Raw genomic sequence first — 19,034 nt, 5'->3', positions numbered from 1 at the left:
AAACATCAGTTGTCAGTTCTGGCAGCGATTGTGTCAGTATTTTTTGCACCATCATTCCAAATTCAGTCCTGCTGTTAGGGTGCACACATAATGTCACCTGGTGTTTTTGTTAATATCATACACATTATGGTTTACACTACAAAAATAACGGATAAATTACCAGAGTTATTTGTTTTCTCTCACGTGACCAGACATTACGCTAGCTCATCCCGAACGGAAGTGACGTCGTTTCTGAACGGTTTGGGATTCACGTGATAGCGACTCTCCCTTCAGTCAGCTGATTCGCCCATAAAAGTCGGTTGTTTGTCGACGACAAGCAGAAGTGCTCAGTCATTGTTTAGGTCGTGTTTTTTCTGACTCTCTGGCTGCTACAATGAGGAGTCTGGTCCTGTGTGTTTTGGCGGCGTTAGCCCTAACCAATGACGCTCTTATCCGGTAAGAAAACCATTGTTTTATATCACGCCTGATGCGAACTAGTTAACGCTAACAGCTAGTTGCCCTGACCCAATGTCACTGTTGTTGTAGTGGAAGAAAATGGTCCGTTATACAACTTAATATAAGAGTGGAGGGTGTCGAGGCTTTATGTGCATAGAGCTGTCCTTTTCCATTTGCTAGTTTTTAATTTCAACTATTTGCCATCGTTGTCTGCTCTGTGCATGTTTCTGTTGTAACTCATGGTCCTGGTGCATACACACAGTAGATGTTTCCAAGGGCACATTCATGCGTATTTTATTTTATTCTCTTCAGTGTTCATTGCACTCATTTTAAACACTGAAACCACATTGTTGCTGCTGCCAAGAAACATTCGCACGGAATGTCTTTAATTTGTTGTGGTGGGTCTGCCGCAGCCCGGGTGATCCACAGCTACGATCCACCGGGTGATGGCGCAGGACAATGAAGTACAGGGCCTGTTCACACCAAGTTTATAACCCCCCAGTCACGTAATCTGATAAATCGATAAACGTTTTAGTCGTTGCTCAAGCAGAAACATTCACCGGTTCCTGGATCTCAGCATTTGATGCTGTACAAACTGTACTTGTCTTTTCCGTTCATACATTTTTGACCGTCTCCTGTGTGTTTTTAGTGCAAAATATTTTGTAATTGTTTTTTTTTTTAATTTTTAATCCATTGTTTTAGGCTAATTTATAGTGTCTTAATTTAGTTTTTAACATTTGCATGCTATGTCATTTTTTTAAAAAATTGAAATGATAAACATATAATAATTCGTTAGAATATTAATTGATAGCATTTTTAATCATTTTAAATGGATTATTATGCTAAGAATAAAATGGAGCTACTGTTTCAGTCTGTGGTGACGTGTATGATTCTCTTCAATATTTAGTTCTTTTGAAAAACCACAGCTTAGTGTGAGTGCCAGGATGTTTCAGAGCTGTCAGTCACATGTTTGATCCACACCACAGCTACTTTCTCAGTGAACCTGTACAGTCACTGAAGTTTTTAATGTCAGCAGTATGACTAATGTATTGAATGCATGTAGTTCTTTACAGGATTGTGTTGATGCTTAGATTGACCCACTGCTTGCAGTGTATTGAAATATTAAGTCAATTAGGGCAAATGGGTGACATTTTGTTGACAGAAATAGCAGTGTTATGTATGGAACTTATATTGCAACACACTCTGAAGGATGACAATGTGCAGAAAGTATGTGAACTTATCTGTCAAACTGCCACAGTCTTTGTTGGTGTTTTACAAATGCTAGAACCTGATGATCAGCTGAAATTTCCATTGTATGTGCTGTATGTACTTGTAATGTTGTTATTATTATAAAAGCTGAAATATACATTGGAGATCCTGAACCAGGCTTTAAATTAAAATCCTAACTGCCTTTTTCTCCCTTTTCATTCTGTCCAGAATTCCCCTAAAGAAATTTCGCTCCATAAGACGTGAGCTGTCAGACTCAGGGAGGAGCGCAGAGGAGCTTCTGGCAGACAAACACTCCCTTAAGTACAGCTATGGTTTCCCCTCCAGTAAGGACCCCACACCAGAAACCCTGAAGAACTACTTGGATGTAAGCATCACTATTTGAACCACTGACCTGTGGTCCCTAAAGTCTTGACTTTCTCCAATGCACCATTCAAAGCTAAAAGCTAAAAGCCAAGCTGGGGGAGAACCACAACAAAGGTCTTATTGTGTTGTGACTGTTGTGGCCTTTTCTCTAAATCCTCCCAGCTCAATGGAATATTACACTTGTAAAGACCATTAAATCCCCTGCAAACACAGATTTTTAGAAAAGCTGACTCATTCTAATGTAGAATCTAATATGATGAGCATGACAATACTCAAGACTAACAGAAGAGGAACCTTAACCATATGATAGCAGCTCAGCTGGTCTGTATGTCTCTTGATCCTAGTCAGCTGACTGAAGGTTTGTTTGCTCATGCTCAATTTTTCTTAACATGTCATCATTAATAACCTTTCACTTTAAAATATAGCACTTAAGTGAGTTCATAAGGCTTTCAAACACATCAGATAATATTTGTAGTGAAAAAAGAAACAACCCGTGTCATAAGAGGTTAGCTGATATATCTAAGTATTGGCTTATCCAATGTCCTAAAGTGTTAAAGCGTTCAACGGTTTTTCAGACGTTCAAATATTTTTGCCTAATAGTGTTGTCATATAAGTTGCAAGAAATTGCAACACAAAATTGCCAAAGATATGCTTAAGGTAGGGTAGAGAAACTGCTATGATTGCAGACTTTACTCACCAGAGAACAGTTAGTGTAAAACCTCCCACTTTATACAGTCTATGAAAACCTTTGGTTGTACTTCAGTTGAATCAATCACAGAATAAACCAGAAAGACATTCAGTTTTTCATTTTGCATAGAAAGAGGAAGTAGTTTGAGGTTTGAATGAGGTGACAGTTTTTTTTTTTTTTGGCCTGAAACAAAGTTTGATTCAGTTCCTAAATCTGTGAAGTAATTGTTTGCCTTCCTGTGAAACTGACGATTTATTGACATGACTCAGTAACTATTTGACCTGTATCCTACAAATATTTGCTGACATTGACAGTTGTGTGGCTTCATTAGCACTGAGAATAGATTACTTTCCTGTCTGACGTACAGTCCAACCTTGCTGACACTGTTTTAACCATTAGATCTTCTTAGTTTCTTTGCTGTTGGTTGAAATGATCAATCACTATGGAGGATTACTGTAATTTATTTTAGAGTATGTATGATTAGCTTCAGAATTACATCTATGTTCTGTCAGCTGAATTTGTGCACAAGTGCGACTTTTGAGCCCTTGAAAAACCAGTCAAATCTAGATAAGCTTTCAGTGTACTGACTTTTTTTTTGTTGCCATCATTGATGTTTAATTAATTTATTTATTTATTTTTCCCACTAGGCCCAATATTACGGTGAGATTGGCTTGGGTACCCCCCCTCAGACCTTCACTGTGGTGTTTGACACCGGTTCCTCCAACCTGTGGGTTCCCTCTGTTCACTGCTCGCTCTTAGACATCGCATGCTGTAAGTCCTAATGTACAGTATATCAGCTGTAAAATAGCATCTGTCTGACTGTTCTAGTCTCTTTAAAATGCTGTAGCTTCTTAGTCACAACAAATAAAACATTTTCTTGTTCTTGCTTTTTCAGTGCTTCATCACAAATATAATTCTGCCAAATCCAGCACATACGTGAAGAACGGTACTGATTTTGAAATCAAGTATGGTACCGGCAGTTTATCAGGGTATCTCAGCCAGGACACTTGCACAGTAAGCTTATCTCAGGCATTAGCATCACAGTACAGTGTAATTACAGTGGAGTTTTACCTTAAATTGTTTTTGTGTGTCTGTTCTTTTAGATCGGAGACATATCAGTACAAAAACAGGTTTTCGGGGAGGCCATCAAACAGCCTGGGGTGACCTTCATTGCAGCCAAGTTTGATGGGATCCTTGGCATGGCATACCCAAAAATCTCTGTTGATGGGGTGACTCCAGTGTTTGACAACATCATGAGCCAGAAGAAGGTGGAGAAGAACATCTTCTCCTTCTACCTGAACAGGTGGGCCAACATATCTACTGCCCCTAATTTCAGTTGAAGCCACTGTCACAGGTTTTGCTTTTGTTTCCACTGTACTCCACGTGCTCTGGGGAAGAGTCTCTGAATATAAATGTCAGCACTGCTCTGGAAGTGATACTGTGTCCAAGTTCCAACTACTCTCAAGGGATGGAAGTTCAACGTAACAAAGGCAGCATTCACATAGTTATGGCATGTTTAAATGAGAAAGTTTGTTTCAATATGCATGTGCATTTTTAAAAAATCTGCAACTATGCACAGTAGTGTTGAGTTATTTTGTAGTAGAAAACTGGAGTTTATATTTACAGTTGAAGTAAATATCAGTGATTCCAGCAGCCAAAGAGAGAGGACTGACAGTATTCCCAACCAGTTTTGAAAAGCTGGTCTCTTGCTGATTACAGTCACTCTCTTTGCTCTGGTCTGTTGACCTCCAACCAAACTATGCATTAACAAAAAAAAAAAAAGATGTTTGTCCTGGCAGCTGAAGTGGTGTTGCCTTTTCACTCACACACATTCAATGTGTGGGACTTACTTAATTGAAACTTTAACCTTGTGAGATTTTGCTAGTAGGCTTCTTTCTTGCTTTTCCATTATACTTTACAAACTTGAGTTTTCTTTACTAGAGCCAATAGGACAGGGCCTGACATTATTTGGTTCTTCTGCATATATGTTGACACTGGTCCCAGGTATCTGCTGGACCACCACAAGCTAGTCAGTGGCCCAGAACATGATTCAGTGCATCAAGTCATTCCAGTTTCTTCCACTGTGTCCTTTATGGGGAAAGCAAAAAAGCAAAACCTGTGGCTACAATTTACTTTCCTCATTGATAAGGTACTACAGTGGAGAAGGGCAAATGTTGACTTAAAGCCTTTAGTTGATAAGTGGTAATGCTAGATAATAATGAGCAGATGGCACGTTCTCACAAACATGGTAATAATTCTTAGTTAAAGTAGAAAACATATGGCAAATTTCATCCTCATCTGAGTTTGTTTTAGCATTATTCTGGTAATAATTGAGTTTGTCTGATTAATTTGTTTGATTAATTAAGTTATGAATTGAAATTGAGTACACTTGATTAATTGCAAGATTCAGTGCATGGCAGGTTTTAACATACACACATAACTTTTTATTTGTAGAACTGTTTTATTTAATGTTGTTACCCTTATTAGTCCCACAATGGGGAAATTGCATTACCACCCAAAGTGCACACACACAGCAGTGAGCACACACACAGCAGTGAGCACACACCCGGAGCAGTGGGTGCATTATGCATTACATTTAGGATTTGGCTTGTCACTGTATAATGTTATAGGTCACACAGAGTGATAAGCCCACAGAGAATTATCACATGCTCAGCTGATCACAGCAGCATAGGGCTTGATATTTTGGTTTTACACCTAACAACCTTACTGTATTGTTTTAATACTGTTTTCGAGCACAGCAAACCCACTGTACAATATCTGCCAAGCACCAAATGGCAGACAGTTAATGATCTTCTGCTTAGGAAAGCAGAGCACTTAGTTAAAGAGCTAGGTCAGACCGTAGGATATTAAATAGTGCTAATGCTAAGTATGTTTAATGGTGCTTTAACTATGGAAGTGTTTTGAATGTTGAAGAGTTGTGTTGTCATTGTTTTTGTGATCTTATTAGGTTTAAATTCCTTTGAAATCCTTGGTTCTGAAAAAGTTGGCCCTGGTTATGGGTCAAGGGTAACCAGGTTAATTTTTGAAAAAAAAAAAAAATTTTTTTTCAGTACATTGAGAAACACAAACAAACTCTTATATAGTGGTGACAGTAAAGTTTGAGTTTGTCTTTCTGTATCAGGAACCCAGAAACTTCACCTGGTGGTGAGCTTCTGCTGGGAGGAACTGACCCCAAATACTACAGCGGCGACTTCAATTATGTCAACATCACCCGCCAGGCCTACTGGCAGATCCACATGGACAAGTGAGCCTTTGACACAGATAGTAATATTGGCATTATTCTCCTAAAAACTCAGGTTGAGTTATTGTTCCTCTGAACAGTGACCCATTAGCCTTACCTACAGTATTCGTTTAGTGTGTGTGTGTGTTTTTTTTTTTTTTTTTTTTTTTTTTTTTCCCCCCAAACTTTTGACATGTGACACAGTGATGCTGTTATTGGATTTTGAATGCTGACACATTTTGTGTGTGTGTGGCAGAATGGCAGTGGGCAGCCAGCTGAACCTGTGTAAGGGTGGCTGTGAGGCCATCGTGGACACTGGAACATCTCTGATCACTGGCCCCCCTGAAGAAATCAGGGCCCTGCAGAAGGCGATCGGAGCCAATCCACTCATCCAGGGAGAGGTGAGAGGAACTCAGCAGGCCTAAGATGACCATACTGATAAAGCAGCAAACTTTACATTACATAACAAACGATCTTAACCTTGAACCTTCTTCGATTAAAATCATGACATTCATAAATATAAATGACCTGTGTACTGAAAATTGAATACTGGTTGTGTTTCAGTACATCGTGAGCTGTGACAAGATCCCAACACTTCCTGTAATCACATTCAGCCTAGGGGGACAAATCTACTCACTGACCGGAGAACAGTACATCCTCAAGGTGAGACTGTGTGCATGAGATATTGTTTATTATCCAGTAGGGGGTGGCACTGAGACAGCTTCTGCAGTTACAATGCAACACTGTGACCATGTTGCCTTTTTAAAAAAAAAAAAAAAAAAAAAAAAAAAGGTAGCTTCATTTAATTTGGCAAAGCCCAGAGGAAGTTGGTTAGTTGTCTGATGAGGTTCATGTAGTTTGTTTTTCTTATTTTTAATGTTACAATGGCTGGGTTCAAAAAAATACTGTACTATATATACTATATATAATACTATATATATATATATATTTATTTTTTTTAAAAGGAGTATTATTTCTTCAAGATATTACAGCAGCTTTGTCTCTGTTTTTCTTTTTCTAATCATTCAGGTGAGTCAGGCTGGAAAGACCATATGTTTGAGTGGTTTCATGGGTCTGGATATCCCTCCCCCAGCAGGGCCCTTGTGGATTTTGGGAGATGTATTCATTGGCCAGTACTACACTGTTTTTGATCGAGAGAACAACAGGGTTGGCTTTGCTAAGTCCAAGTAAGCACATCTTGCACTAGACATGTTCAAGTGCAAAACAAAAAATCTTAAGTTTGGAAGAAGAAATCTGAGCTGCACATGTTTTCTGTTGCTTTGTAATCAAACAGTATCTAGCAATAGACTTTGTGTAGAGCCTAAATGCACTGATCTAAAGAATTTGTATGATTTTCAGCAGTGTGTATGAAAAGACTGGAGATTTAACCCTCTGAACCCGAGCGTCCAAAGTAAGTCCCAAATTTAGGGACATAAAGGAGCCGTTACCAAACAAAGCGTGAAAAGATGCGCTAATCCCAAAAGAATATAGCGACGTTATGCATCATATTAAACAGCAGAATCTTGGCTACAAGAATATATAAACCTTTTTTACATACCTCAAACCCAACTCAAATTAATTACTTGAATATCAAACACTGCACGGCTCTACTTCTGGGCCCTTTCAGGAAATCACACACTGCCCACCACAAGTGAAAGCTGAGACTGCACAGACTCTGAAGATGTGTGTAACAACACGGTAATACAAAGCACCAGAGAGCTAGAAGCTAAAACACAACAGCAACAGAAATTACTCCTTTTTTTTTTTTCTCTTTCTGAATCCTATTAGACCTGTGTTATGCGACATTCAGATCACTCCGGGCATTTCTGAAGGGCTTTTCCAGCTGAGTTCTAAAAAACTGCCTCATGTTTAAAGGGTTAAATTAATATGGCCTGTGATTGTGTATGTGATCAGGGATCAGTTTGAGTTTTTATTTTTTAATCAGGGATTGGTTTTAAACACATCTTTTAATTTGCATTTTAGGAGGGTATTGGTCATCTGAGTATGAGATGTATCTTGATGTGATTGGCCTCAATAAACACTTTTAGAAAAAATATGGTTATTCTGAATGTTATTTTATGTTGTATTATAATCACTAATTTAATGTTTAGCGGTAGTTTGTGGTTTTTCGCAGGTAGCTATCAAATCAGTGTCAGCCTTAAGGATACAGCAAATATGTTTTCTCATTCTTTCTTTGCTGATGACGTGTGATTCATATGTCTTAAATATGAAGCCACAGCTACCAGCTGGTAGGAAATTTTTTTTATACAAAGCTAAGCCAACTTCTGCTGGCTGTAGCTTCATATCTAATGGACTGATATGCACCTACAGTATTTCTTGGCAAGAACAGAAGTAAGTACATTTTACAAAATATACTTATCTTCATTTATTTCTTGTAGGTTGCTGGTGTGAAAATTTGTTGTGGAAAATGTGATTTATAACAAACAACAATCTCTAGACTTAACAAATCCTCTAAACTTTATTATTCCTTCAATGACCATAAATATACAAAAAGTCCCCTATACATTAACCATAGATTTATGCATATAGTAGTTATTTTTCTTATTCAATAAAATACATGCTACAATCCACAAGAAGATGTCCTTTCCGATGTTTAGTATTCAGTAGATAAAGTTTCTCTTCACATATATTTTTCACGGTAAAATCCAGACACACCGATTTGGTTTAGTAAAGCTTGTACAGAATGTGCAGAGTGGATAAGACAGAAATCATGATGGCACTACAGTGACAGCGCCTTCATTGTTGATCAGTTTTTGCCCTTTTGACCTGATGACAATGCAAGACAGAAAGGAGGAGTGGGTTATGTTGCTGTACTCTATCATATAATAAAATTAAGAAAGTATCTGGGCTAATCAAGTGAATTATATATGTAACCATGTACATCATTGCACTAATGCAAAATATCTTGTAAATTTAACATTGCAACACCATAACCGTTACCACCTTCTAATAAGACATCATTTATGTGTTAACAAATCATTTCTTATCATGCTTTGTAGCTCACTTGTCAGTCATTAATAGGACACTTGCTGTGTGTTTTTAGCACTTTAGTTCACCAGGTAGACCGCTCCAATGGACTTTGAGCATGTGGACCAATATATAATTGCAGATGCCATTTTTGGAAACACAGCAACAGTTATAATCAATGGCTTATAACTGATCTATAAAGTATTAAGTGATTTATTAACAACAAAACAAATATTTAGTTACAACTACTGTTAAAATACTTTAAATTCATTAGTTGATCTACAGAAAACTGACATTGCATTTTGATAATCAACCATTCTGGTCATTTTTTTAAACTAAATTCCAAACTTTGGAAGTTCTACAATATCTTTGGCTTTAGGTAGCAGTAATGGGTTTTGTTTTTTTTTACTGTTTTCTGTTGTTTTTTCACACCAAATAATTATTTGATTAATTAAAGAATATAGACATTAGTTGTAACTTACTATATAGGTTCTTACTTTATGAATTGTGCATTATTAGAAAGTGGTACAAGGCAGTCTTACTTATCCATTTGTAGCCCCTTTAGATTTGGCTGTCATTTCTGTTTTCATGGTAACATTATATTCTTCATAAACATAAGCAATATCAGGCTAATTGTCAACAAGCCAGCAGTTTAGCCTAAATCAGAGAGTCCCAACCCATCGGCTGCAATGAAGTGTCTGACCATAAAGCACATGCAACCAAGCCAGGAAGAAAGGATACGTTCACCAAAAAAGATAATTATAGAGGTTCTTTTAAACCATTTTTGCTGTAGACATTTGAAATTGATGCTTTTTCTCATCACTCCTTGCCATGCCACTAACAACAATATACTGATTTTTAACTACAATAGGTGACGTATATTTATATCCTTGTACAAAGGTCTTACCTCAGACAGTGGATTCTAAGATACTTGCAGTACAAAAAATACTTATTTGATCCTTGAATGTATTCTTGATAGGTGGCAGTTACTTCAGAGATACTGGACGTGTCATACTGGATGACTTCAGCTGTGGGCTGTTGTCTCCAAAAAATGAGAAGAAAGAACAGTGCTCAGTTTTCTCTTTCTGATGGTGTCAGTCCTCCTGTTCCTGTTCTCCCTTTTCTTTTTCTGAGCTTGTATTTACATGGCCCAGCTCCTCACTGGCCTCTGTGCTGTGGTTCTCCTGACTCACATTAGACTCTCTCAGTGGGGCTGCTGGATCTCTGACAACCCCTTCCATCTCCACCTCCCCCTCCAGCTCTTCTTCAGTCTCCTCCTCCACCCGGCCCACAGTGTCAGGGATGATTTCCACCTCAATGTCTGAGGAATCCTCACTCTCCTTGAACCACACTGTTTTCTGACCCTCCCTCCTCCTCTGCTTGGTCAGGATAGACCTCATGCTGTACTCATCCCCATCCCCTTTGCCCCTCCTGGCAGGTCTCACTGAGGGGCTCCCCTTGGGGATGTGGTTGGTGTAGACACCACAGGAAGAGCAGTGGCGGTTCCGTCTCTCCAGGGGGATGACCCAGCTGTGGGCCTGAGGAAAGGTGATCCTTCTGGGGAGAGCATTGTTCCAGCGCCTGGCACCCCCACGGCTCTGGTCACCCTCGTTCTGGAAACCATCATTGGTGTATTGTAGGGAGTCCCTGTGGCCTGTCCGGGCCTGATTGGACTTCAGGCACGGGCCCAAGCACTACAAGGAAGAGAGAGGTCCCTCATTATTAATACAGCGGTTAATGAAGCATGGAAGCTATTTAGACATTGTTGAAAGTTACAGATGCCACCGTACTTCCAGAGAGGGAGCTAGATTCATTTGTTCTGCTTTAACACAGAGCCCTTCTGTTGGTTTAAATTGATAAATATTCGTCAAAGTCACACAGGAGGAGCTCTGCACCAGGATGCAGTAAACAGCAGTCTGCCTCTGATGTCTAAACCTTTACAGTATGGAGATGCCTGGAGATGTATTCTTTATCACAGTGAGAAAAAAGGCTTCAAAGCGCTAGTGAAAAGTGTTAAATAATAATTTTAATGTAAAATGCTTAATATTTTACAGGTCATTACAATAAGGCAATTAAACACTGATAAATATTTCTGCAAAATAATTTAGGAATTACCATAATTAATGTAAAGACTTTGAACTTGATATTGTTTCTTTCACTTGTAAGTAATAACATACAGTGAAATTAATGAAATTAACCTACTACTGTATTTTTATGTAGTTATGTATAATTACATCTTATCTAGTCTATAATACCTGGTCAAGTGTGGGTCCTGAACTAGGCGGCATAAAAACCAGAAGCACTGGGAAGCAGGCAGACTGGCTTCGTCCTCAGTTATGTCTCATGACATCTCTAAATTGTATCTCATTTGTTTCATCACTACAAATTTTAGTGATGAAACCTCCAAATAGAAATACTGACTGACCTCACATAATTTGTCCATACTGGCATTTCCCTTCCACAAGCGGGAAACCAAGAAGCCAATCACTGTGAGGCAGAGGACAAGCAGAGCTGCCATGACCAGGCCCAGGAGCGCCATGTCACCTGGACGGTAGCCGATGCTTGAGGGTGATGGGATAGATACAGCTACAGAGAAGACAGGCCAGTAACTCGACATTAATCCTGCAGAATGCATATTATATGTGGTCTACATGAACTTGCATTTATGTAGAATCTGACAATATTTAGGAAAATTCATTGTTGTAGGTATGTCAACTGTCAATCCTGCCTAGTGGTGAGTTCTTCCAACTTCATAATTTGATTTTATTATATTATGAATTTATCCACAGTTTGCTGTGTGTGGGGAAGAAAATATAATATGTTACTTTTGAGTAATTATTACTTGCAGGAAATTAAATGGAGAATGGTACATGTGAAAAAATGTTTAATTTCTCACTTCATTGTAACTAAGCAGAGAATAACAGTGGTGGAGGTACCTGGTATGACCTGTACAGAGAGGGCAGCTGTGGCGAATTCCCCTGTTGTAGCATCCACTGCTCTTAGCTGCAGACAGAAAATGTTTTTCAGCTTTGAGAAGAGATGCTTTTTTTTGTGTGTGCTTGATTCTAAAAGCAGGCTGTTTGTGTGTTAGTTACCTGAAGTGCGAAAGACTCCGTCTTCACACTTCTCTTCAAAATCACAAAACCATCTGAGGTCACGTTGACATAGCTACTGTACTGAACCTCGTACTTCAAATCTGGATTCATACCCTAATGCACGCACACACACATACAAACAAACACACACGTGCACAAAACACAATTATTTAAAGGATTTTATTTAGTTTGGCTTTATCTGGGCAGTTGTGTAGAAACAAATGCCATAGAAACCAACATTTAATGTCTTTTGGCCACTATAGGGCAGACAGGAAAACCAGCCATTAGCTGGAGTGGCATTTATGTTCACTGGCGAATAAAAGCCCTTTTAAGCATCTTTTAAGTTTTTAGTCTTTATCAGCTCCTGAGGTAAGTATCCAATTTGTTAGACTCACCAATTGTGTCAGTTCCCTTTGGTCAGATTTATATTTTAATATAATCAAAAAAATATCACACTACCTGTTTCTAAATGGCGTAAATAATAAAATTAATTCATCCAGCCAATCAGCTACCACCTTTGAGAAACTAGTTTTTATAATCCAGTTGATCTTTTAACGAAAGGTATTGGAGATGTTAAAATGTTCCTCATTAAAGAGCATTACTCACACCAGCGAAGTCCTCGTCCCGAGCTCGGACCCTGAAGGGCCGGTTGGTACTTCGGTCTTTGAGGATCATGCTCTCGGGTACAGAGTTGCTGTAGATAAATCCTTCGTATCGCTCCTTCTCAAAGCGAGGTGGGTTCCTGCTCTTCTTCATCACCTCAATTGTCACCTGTGTCACTGCAAACTGATCCCTGTTAGTCACCTGTGACGCCTGATGGAAAGAATTGTAGAGAAGTAAACTTTATTCACTTATTCTTTTTTCCATTAAAAAATCACTGCAGGGCATTGTAATGGCCAAAATATATGTTCTTATACCAAAACAGTGAGAATTATTGGGCCGACAATATCAGCAGCTTTAGCCATTGTGATATTTCCTGTTTCTTCATCAATCTGGAAAATATTTCCTTCATTTCCTGAAGATAAAGAAAGAAATAAAAGCAGCAACAATTTCTGATCAAAATCGCTTCACAGTGGCCTCAAATTACCAGAAAACAATGAACAGTCTTCAGATTTTAATTAAATTATTCATAAAATCTAATTTAAATGTACAAAAAATATATTTCTCATTATTTTTAGATCAATTTTTTAGTAAATAAATATATAAAAAAGTTTTTGGCAGTTTTTAGTAATGAAATATGTGACTACTTAAAATGAAATGCTTTGTTCCGTCTATACCTCGGAGTATTCTGTAGCTGATCTGCTCGCTCCTGTTCTTGTCTCCATCCTTGGCGAACATCGGGCCAGGCTCCAGCACCAACGGCCCTTCCTGTGAATTGAAATCATATAGCACTGATTCTGCAGCCCTCCTTTGTATTCGTTCATACCTGGACATTTCCCACAGCAATATTACAGAAATACTACACAAATGTGCAAATGTGAACCTGTATTTTTCATTCATAAGAGAAAATATTCCGTTCACCGGGTTTGTTTAGTAGCTGTTCTAGAGCTTACAATCACATCCCATGATCTTTATTAGTCATTTGGCCAAGGTTTAAAAACCAGTGTCCTCTTTTGGACATTAAATCTTCTCTAATTTATTTATTTTTAATTACAAAATCGTGAATTAACTACGCATTATGTGAAAGGCATTGCTCATATTGACAAATCCTCAGAGAAACCTACAGTCTACAGTTTTACAGCCTGCAACTCTGTTCCCCCATTGGACAATAGTGGGTCATTTAGCTGCTAAAGATCTAGATATTTACCTGAGGAGGTAGACCAAAAGAAGGAGTATTGGATGTACAGTGATCATGTCATTAGCAACATGACTCAAAATGGTGCTTCCTGACTTCTGCGTGCCAAATGTTTCCTAACAAGTTTACCATATACTTTGTATAAAGTGAAACTGAGCTGAAAACATTGTTAAATCCTGACATGGAGACAAATATCTTCCTATGCACTGAGGCTGCTCTAGAGGGCCCGCTGACTTATTTAATGTTTTTGTGGTGACTCACCTCTTTCTCAGTGAGATTGACTTTGCCTCTGTAGCCGGTGCTCACACACAGTTTGGCGATTCCCAAGTTTGTCCTCAAACATGGCTGAAACCACGGGGGGCGGTTATCAACATCCTTCACATGGACTGTGATGGTGGCCACAGAAGTGAAGAAAGGCTTGTTGGAAGCCGAACCATTGAACGTGTCCTGGAATATGTGGCAGATTTTGCAGGTCAAAGGTAAAAGAAAAGCAGGACCTTAGTTTTTATTGTTAGCATTCTAATGATCACTGTACCTGTACATGTAAAACCAGAGAAATCTTCTGAACAACATCATAATCCAGGATGCTTTTAACAATTATCTTTGGAGTGTTAATGTTCTCCAGGCGAAAATATTTATCCTGGTTAAAAGAAATAAAGAAAAAAATGTATTATACTGTATACACATATATAAGATATAGTAATTCAAACAATAATAAACTACACACCATAATAAAAATGATTAATGAAAGAAACAGATCTTATTATTCATCTTTCAGATGAAATGATATGAGGTCTGAAGAGGTTTCCTTGCTATATTTTTAGGTAGCTCAGTGTACTGTTTAACACCTGGACATTTTAGTGTAAAGGAGAAATACATTATACTTGAACTATGTTTCTGAATACTGGGTATCTATGGAGTAAATTAATAAGAGAAGGAAGGTAAATTACACCCCTAACACTAGTAATTTATTTACATACTGTATAGTTATGTCTTATATTTAAATATATGACTTAAGGAAAGAGCAATGAATGTACATTATGTTTAAAAAATATGGCAAGGCAAATCTACTTTTTAACCTAGTATTTAAAATTTATGTTCATTATGCCATAAGATCATAATTCCTTCAGATTTCTTACTTAGTGCTATTCCTCTTAGGTACGTAGTATTTATAAGAACATACTAGTTCTCCTTTTCTCTAAAATTAGACAATTTTTATTTCCATGTTCCCTACAGTTTTGTATACTTCCACTAAACCTATATTTATGTACCAGCAGAAAGCCGGTCAGTATTTTTTTGTGACCAGTATAATAAAGTATTACAAAATAAACAAATGGTCTTACAGTGGCAGACTCTAAGCGATAGTACAGCGGCTCTGAATCAACATCTGTAGCTTCTATTAATCCAACACTTGAGTTGACTGGAATGAGCTGCAGAGGATAAAACAAGGAGTCAACATCATGTTAAAGTGAGGTCAATTGTATTTAAAAAAAAAAAAAAGGACATCTGGGACAGCAGTACTGCTCACTTCATTCACTTCCAGTGTGTAGTGGTTTTGTGCAAAATTTGGTGGGTTGTCATTCACATTTTCAACCAGAACTTCAACAGACTCGTTCACCTTAAACAGACGAAAGTAGTGAGCGAATCAGTAATCAGAAACATTAGTTAAATGATTTTGTCCTGCAATTATCTATACCAACAATTACAGAAATACAAAATGTCTGGACCTTGTAACTGCTCTTTAATATGCATTTGTTTGGTTCATTATACATTTTTACTGACTGTTTGTGGTATTGTGTTTGATGAGACTCTACTCACAGATCTGGAGCCAGCTCTGCTGCACTGCACCCATACCACCAGGGTTGCGCTGGGCAATGACTAAAAAGCAAACTGACTCTATTAGCAATTGTATGTGGTGTAAAGATACATTAACACTAACATAAATGCCAATGTCAATTACAAATCATTCTCAGAGCACTTTTGTATATCATTACATTTTTCCATTAAGTCCATGTTAGTGTTGATTTTTTTTCTCTTTTTTTTGGGGGGGGGGGGCAATTATTACACTTTTTTGCACATCACGTTTTAAATATATTTTTCTTTTATTTCAAATACACATAAATTCAATAGCATTTGAAATTTTGCTATAAGCCAAATTTTAATATGCTGTTCAAAACATTACATGAAATATTATTCTAAACAGCGTGTCTAAAACAGCATATGTAAAATGGAATTATAACCCTAATTTTTACTACTTTGACATTATTTGTGTTACATGCGAGTACGAGATGTGTATGAAGTCCCGATTACATAATTTTATCATTAGAGGTCTGACGCACTTTTTTTTCCAACTGGAAAGTGTCCTGTTCAGTATTTATCACACTAGAGAAAAACTGAGAAAAACAAAAGGGGAACAAAAATGTTTTTATGTCTCATATGTCTCAGTATTGATTTTTCCTCCAATATCTAGGATCATTCTGGCTTTATTTACCTCGTAGTCCAGTCCTTTCTTTATCATCAGGGTATTCATTTTCAAGTAGAACAGATCTTCAGGGTTGACTGTGACCATCAGTGTCACAGCACTACTGGAGCTGATTTGTACTACCTGCACATCAGCAGTGTTGTTTTCTGGGATCGTTACAGGACCAGGAGGCACCGTGCAAACTGATAAAGGTGGGAGGCATTGGACAAATCAGATTTTAGAGTTAAGGAGGAGGTTTCATGAGATACTGATCTACTCTGATAATTGTGTCGGAAAAAACAATGTCTGCTTCGTTTACAGTAAAGATACAGATTAACCTCTGCACTCATTGAATTATAGTGAAATTTGTCACATGCACACCAAAATAGCCATATATACTGTTCATGAGAATGTATTCATATTCTCAATGCTGTAACCCTAACCTTAAAATGAAACCAACTGCATAACATGATTTGCACTTTACATCCTGTCTGTCCAGAGACCCAGAGTACAAGGAGTACTATTATGCTGGAATAAAACCACCCAGTTTTCTGTATTTTGTTCAGTTAGTTTATTGCTGTGTAATTTTTTTCCATCCATCCATCCATTATCTATACCCGCTTATTCCTAATTAGGGTCACAGGGATCTGCTGGAGCCTATCCCAGCTCTCTATGGGTGAAAGACAGGGGTACACCCTGGACAGGTCACCAGTCCATCACAAGGCCACATAGAGACAAACAACCTCACACACTCACACTCACTCCTCTGGGCAATCAACATGCCATACATGTTTTTGGACTGTGGGAGGAAACCACCTGGAGAAAGCACAGGGAGAACATGCAAACTCCACACAGAAAGGTCCCTGCTGGGTTTCGAACCAGGAACCTTCTTGCTGTGAGGCAACAGCGCTAACCGCTAACCACTAATCCACCGTGCTGCCTTGTAATATTTTTCATTTCACTTTATTTACTAGATCAGGTACTGTACATATTGATTGACAGTCAAGGAGGCAAATTTTCATCTGTAGTCCCTAAGAATGTTACTAAATACACTTTTTTTAGGAATTTGCCCCATGTGAGCACAATATAAACAAAAGTACTAAAGGTTTTAAAATTGAATTTAACTCAAGGGCAAGTTAGGTAGACATGTACAACCTGTACTAGTTAGTATTGTATGTAAAGGGATAGATCAACATTTTAACTTATTCAATTTCTAGTGTGGACCTAGAACAGAAGGTTCTCTTATCTGTACGTAAACATGAACTACCAAAAGAAGCATGTCCAACAATCCACCCACTAGTGCCTCTTAAGCTTAATAAAAGACGTTATATCTTTATAAAATGTACAATAACAAAAGTGTAAAACCAGAATTTCCTATTCGTCAGGAGTTATGTGCCTGACGTCATCTGTGGAGTCTGCTGACAGTGCTCAGAGGGAAGAAATGGCAAAGGTCAGTGTTGATAAATAGCAGCCCCTGAGCCAAAACTGGCCCTTCAACTTAAAATGTTTGGCCTCTAACCTAATCTAGAGCATTCCTTTTCACAGTGTATGTCCAAATGTTCACATAGATTTTTTTTTAGGAAAATACTGTAGGAAAGGTAAATAATAAATTCAAATAAACATGACCTCATAACAGCAAAAAAGAAAAAATGGACACAGAAGTAGACAGACATGATGTGCTGTTTAAAAAACCTATTTCTAAAGCAACAATAACATTTTCATTCAACCATAAATGAAATAGATCACTATTAAATGAGTGTGGATAATCTGTCAATTACCATTTACATATCATCTCAGAGTGCATGGCAAAGCTAGTGTTGTCAACTTTGCCCAGGCACCTGCTCCAGCCTGCAGACAATCTCACCACATTCCTTCACTTACCGAAACCTAGCTCTAACTTAAATCTTCTGATTAATATCAAGCCTAAAGTCCTGGTGTTGTTATTTACTGCATGATATGTCATACATGTAGTGGCCACAACAGCTCTGCCACAATTTCTACTTGTACAAAGTCTGTAATGTTTAGTTTTTGTTGCCATTGTCAAAATGTGTGAATTCACTTATATGTTCATTAATTTGCCACAAGTCCAGAAGTTGAAAATATTAACTGTCTTTCTCACAACCTGTTGTCTCAATAATAGCCATAGCTGCCCTGTTGCCCTCAGCTGCAACAGATGATGCCCCCAATAGAAATCAGAGCTCTACTCACTTCTCTGAGCCGGACAAACTGCACAAAAGCAGATGGCAATGATGCATCTGAGGAGACCGTTCACAGGTTTGCTCTTCAATTTCAGTTCCATGTCCTGGTTTCAGAGGCACCAACAAATGAAGTCCCAAGGAGGATGAGGGCCCCGTGGTACCAGCTGGTACTCATCCACATAATGCCCTGTCTGTGCTGCCCGGCGAGTGGGAGTTGACTACAGTTGCAATGTTTGTGACTTCATCTTACAGGCACATATTGCACTAAGCGCCTGCCAGCAGAGGACTTGCAGCCTCCCACTAAAATACTTGCATCTGTTTTAGCTGGATGGGTCATTCTGTATTGGTGGCCCTGGTGCATTCTGGGAAGAAAACCAGCTAAGGAATGTTGGCAGCCGGAAACATTTCTCACATTTTATAAAACTCGTCAGGTAAACAAACCTGCTTAAAGTTGTTTACTGTTGCTTATGAATATGCCACTGAGGTAGGACAACCATAAGAACATGTAAATAAAAATATGTGTAAATATTTTGATTTATG

General features: G+C 38.1%; 2 protein-coding genes across 2 annotated transcripts; one reads left to right on the top strand and one right to left on the bottom strand.

Moving 5' to 3' along the window:
- The first annotated feature begins 262 nt into the window (after nucleotides 1-262).
- On the top strand, nucleotides 263-7,998 carry ctsd (cathepsin D). Its single transcript, XM_026293836.2, has 9 exons — nucleotides 263-435; nucleotides 1,873-2,029; nucleotides 3,364-3,487; nucleotides 3,612-3,730; nucleotides 3,820-4,019; nucleotides 5,859-5,981; nucleotides 6,214-6,358; nucleotides 6,522-6,620; nucleotides 6,987-7,998. The coding sequence occupies exons 1-9, from the start codon at nucleotides 374-376 to the stop codon at nucleotides 7,146-7,148; spliced, it is 1,191 nt and encodes a 396-aa protein (XP_026149621.1). The 5' UTR covers nucleotides 263-373; the 3' UTR covers nucleotides 7,149-7,998.
- A 442-nt stretch (nucleotides 7,999-8,440) lies between these two features.
- Nucleotides 8,441-18,686, bottom strand: cdhr5a (cadherin-related family member 5a). The gene is made up of 14 exons (XM_026293915.1): nucleotides 18,505-18,686; nucleotides 16,327-16,499; nucleotides 15,654-15,713; nucleotides 15,364-15,453; nucleotides 15,179-15,265; nucleotides 14,371-14,475; nucleotides 14,097-14,282; nucleotides 13,318-13,408; nucleotides 12,958-13,055; nucleotides 12,647-12,853; nucleotides 12,041-12,154; nucleotides 11,882-11,948; nucleotides 11,371-11,531; nucleotides 8,441-10,639 (listed from the first exon to the last, which is right to left on the bottom strand). The coding sequence occupies exons 1-14, from the start codon at nucleotides 18,593-18,595 to the stop codon at nucleotides 10,040-10,042; spliced, it is 2,130 nt and encodes a 709-aa protein (XP_026149700.1). The 5' UTR covers nucleotides 18,596-18,686; the 3' UTR covers nucleotides 8,441-10,039.
- Nucleotides 18,687-19,034: the final 348 nt, after the last annotated feature.

This window comes from Mastacembelus armatus, chromosome 3 (assembly GCF_900324485.2).
Source record: "Mastacembelus armatus chromosome 3, fMasArm1.2, whole genome shotgun sequence".
NCBI lineage: Eukaryota > Metazoa > Chordata > Actinopteri > Synbranchiformes > Mastacembelidae > Mastacembelus > Mastacembelus armatus.
The sequence above is the reverse complement of the archived record's forward strand: the minus strand, read 5'-3'. Positions and strand labels throughout refer to the sequence as shown.